This window comes from Empidonax traillii, unplaced genomic scaffold (genome assembly GCF_003031625.1).
Source record: "Empidonax traillii isolate 1590-97213 ecotype Southwest subspecies unplaced genomic scaffold, ASM303162v1 scaffold1692:size73552, whole genome shotgun sequence".
Classification (NCBI taxonomy): domain Eukaryota; kingdom Metazoa; phylum Chordata; class Aves; order Passeriformes; family Tyrannidae; genus Empidonax; species Empidonax traillii.
The window spans coordinates 70,764-73,628 of NW_020956885.1; the positions used below are offsets into that span (position 1 = coordinate 70,764).

At 69.9% G+C, this 2,865-nt stretch overlaps 1 protein-coding gene across 1 annotated transcript in view; it reads left to right on the top strand.

Moving 5' to 3' along the window:
• ERBB3 (erb-b2 receptor tyrosine kinase 3) overlaps positions 1-2,836 on the top strand; it is a gene marked incomplete at its 3' end in the record, with an annotated part of 8,241 nt that extends 5,405 nt beyond the window's left edge. Inside the window, exons 12-21 of the mRNA XM_027908394.1 lie at positions 56-255; positions 427-559; positions 871-961; positions 1,034-1,188; positions 1,312-1,365; positions 1,538-1,679; positions 1,947-2,066; positions 2,233-2,331; positions 2,418-2,603; positions 2,681-2,836. Of these exons, the coding sequence (XP_027764195.1) occupies positions 56-255; positions 427-559; positions 871-961; positions 1,034-1,188; positions 1,312-1,365; positions 1,538-1,679; positions 1,947-2,066; positions 2,233-2,331; positions 2,418-2,603; positions 2,681-2,836 (1,336 nt within the window). The remainder of the gene's footprint in view (positions 1-55; positions 256-426; positions 560-870; positions 962-1,033; positions 1,189-1,311; positions 1,366-1,537; positions 1,680-1,946; positions 2,067-2,232; positions 2,332-2,417; positions 2,604-2,680) is intronic.
• Positions 2,837-2,865: the final 29 nt, after the last annotated feature.

Here is a 2,865-nt window from a genome sequence, read left to right on the forward strand (position 1 = left end):
GGCTCCTGGAGCCCCCCCCTCAGGGACCCCCCGCCCTGACCCCCCCTCCCCGCAGCCGGGGCTTCTCTCTGCTGATCATGAAGAACGAGAACGTGACGTCGCTGGGGCTGCGGTCGCTGCGGGAGGTGAGCGCGGGCCGCGTGTACATCACCGAGAACCGGCGGCTCTGCTTCCTGCACACGGTGCACTGGGCAGCGCTCAGCCGCTCCCGCGCCGACCTCGACATCCGCAACAACAGACCCCGCAGCAAGTGCCGTGCGTGGGCTGGGCTGGGCTGGGCAGGGGATGTGGGACCCCCCGGGACCCCGCGGGCACCCCACGCTCAGCCCCCTCTCCCTCTGGGGTGCCTCGCTCTGCTGAGCCCCCCCCCCAGAGGGGTGTTGGGACCCACAGAGCCTGCTCTGAGCCCCCTGTTTCTCCCCACAGAGCAAGAGGGGAAGGTGTGTGACCCGCTGTGCTCGGCCGAGGGCTGTTGGGGGCCCGGCCCCGGGCAGTGCCTGTCCTGCCGCCACTACAGCCGGCGCGGGGTCTGCGTGCCCACCTGCCACTTCACCCACGGGTCAGGGGGCACGGGGGGCTGGGGGGCGGCTGGGCATGCGAGGGCACCGGGCTGGGGTCATGGGGTGGGCACCAGAGGGGGATCAGCCTCAGGGTGGGCACAGGGTGGGAGGGACCCCGGAGTGGGCAGCAGGGTCAGCACCGGGCTGGGATGGGCATGGGGGAGGTTTACCAGGGTGAGATGGGCACTGGGGGTGGGCTCCCAGGGTGGGATGTGAACTGGGATGGACCCCAGCATGGGACAGACACTGGCAGGGGCTCCCTGGGTGGGCGGATGCCGGGTGGGCTGCTGACCCTGCCCTGTGCCCGCAGGGAGGTACGGGAGTTCTCCCAGGACGGCGAGTGCTTCGAGTGCCACCCCGAGTGCGAGCGCATCGAGGGCGGCATCACCTGCAACGGCTCGGTACGGCCCGGCCGGGGCACCCACAGGGACCCCGCTGACACCCCCGGGGTGCTCACACCGTGTCCCCCCCAGGGCGCCGACACCTGCACCCGCTGTGCCCACTATCGCGACGGGCCCCACTGTGTGGAGCGATGTCCCGACGGCGTCCTGGGCGAGCGCGGCCCCATCTACAAGTTCCCCGACGGCAGTCGCGAGTGCCGGCCCTGCCACGAGAACTGTACCCGCGGGTGCGCGGGGTGGGGGGCGCGGAGGGGGGCTGGGACCCCCCAGGGGTCGGGTGGGGGGCCCAGGACCCCCTGCCTGGCCAGAGGGGGTCCCGCCCCGGCTCAGCCCTGTCCCCATCTCGGCAGGTGCCTGGGGCCGCTGCTGCGGGACTGCCTGGGGGACGCCCTGCCCGTGTCCAGGTATTGTGGGCGGGGGGCTGTGGGGACCCCCGGGGGGCCACCGGGCCATTGCCTGCCTTGCCGTGCTGGGCCTGCCCTGCCCTGCCCTGCCCTGCCCTGCCCTGCCCATCCGGGGGGACCGTGCCGGGAGCTGAGCCCCGGGAGCTGAGCCCCGGCCTCCTCCCGTGGCCAGGAAGACGCCGACGCTGATCGCGGTGATGGTGGTCGGGGGGCTCTTCCTCTCCTGCTCCATCGTCCTCCTCGCGCTGCTCTACTGGCGGGGAAAGAAGATCCAGAAGAAACGGGCGATGCGGCGCTACCTGGAGAGGGGAGAGGTGGGCTGGGGGATCCTGCTCCTTGGGGGGCCACAGTGGAGCTGGGGGGGAGCCCTGAGGCTGCGGGGAGGGGGCTCAGCAGGTGGGAAGGGTGTGGGGCCCATCCTTGGCTGTTCCTATCTCCGTGCCTGTCTGTAGCCGTTGCTGTTCTTCTCCAGCCCCAGTCCTGTCCATCTCCATCCACCTGTATCCGAGATCTCCATCTCTGTTTCCATCCCAGTCACTCTCTATCCTCACCCTGCTCCATCCCCATCTCTCCCCCGGCAGAGCTTGGAGCCGCTGGATCCCAGTGAAAAGGCCAACAAGGTGCTGGCCCGAATCTTCAAGGAGACGGAGCTGAAGCGGCTGAAGGTTCTGGGCTCTGGCGTCTTTGGCACCGTGCACAAGGTGAGGGGGAGGCTCCATGTGAGCCAGGGCCGTACACGGCACCCACCGGGACATCCCGTCCCATCCCACCCCATTCCACCCCATTCCACCCCATTCCACCCCACCCCATCCCATCCCATCCCATCCCATCCCACCCCATTCCATCCCACCCCCCCCATGCCATCAGGGCATCTGGATCCCAGATGGGGACTCCATCAAGATCCCAGTGAGCATCAAGGTGATCCAGGACTGGAGTGGGCAGCAGTCCTTCCACGCTGTCACCGACGTGAGTCCGGGAGGGGCCGGGGGTGTTCCCGGGGGAGCCCCCGTGGGCAGGGGGGGCCGGGCCGTGGCTCACACTGTGCCCCCCAGCACATGCTGGCCATCGGCAGCCTGGACCACTCGTACATCGTGCGGCTGCTGGGGATCTGCCCCGGGCCGCAGCTCCAGCTGGTGACGCAGCTCCTGCCCCTCGGCTCCGTCCTGGAGTACGTGCGCAAGAACCGCGACTCCATCAGCCCCCAGCTGCTGCTCAACTGGTGCGTCCAGGTGGCCAAGGTGAGTCCCTGCGGGGGGGTGGGGTTGTCCCGGTCCCCCTCGGTGCCGCTGGACCCCCGGTGTGTCCCCCCTCCCAGGGCATGTACTACCTGGAGGAGCACCGCATGGTGCACCGCAACCTGGCCGCCCGCAACGTGCTGCTCAAGTCGCCCAGCCAGGTGCAGGTGGCCGATTTCGGCATCGCCGACCTGCTCTACCCTGATGACAAGAAGTATTTCTACAACGAGGTCAAGGTGGGGCCTGGCAGGGACCCCCCCCCGTT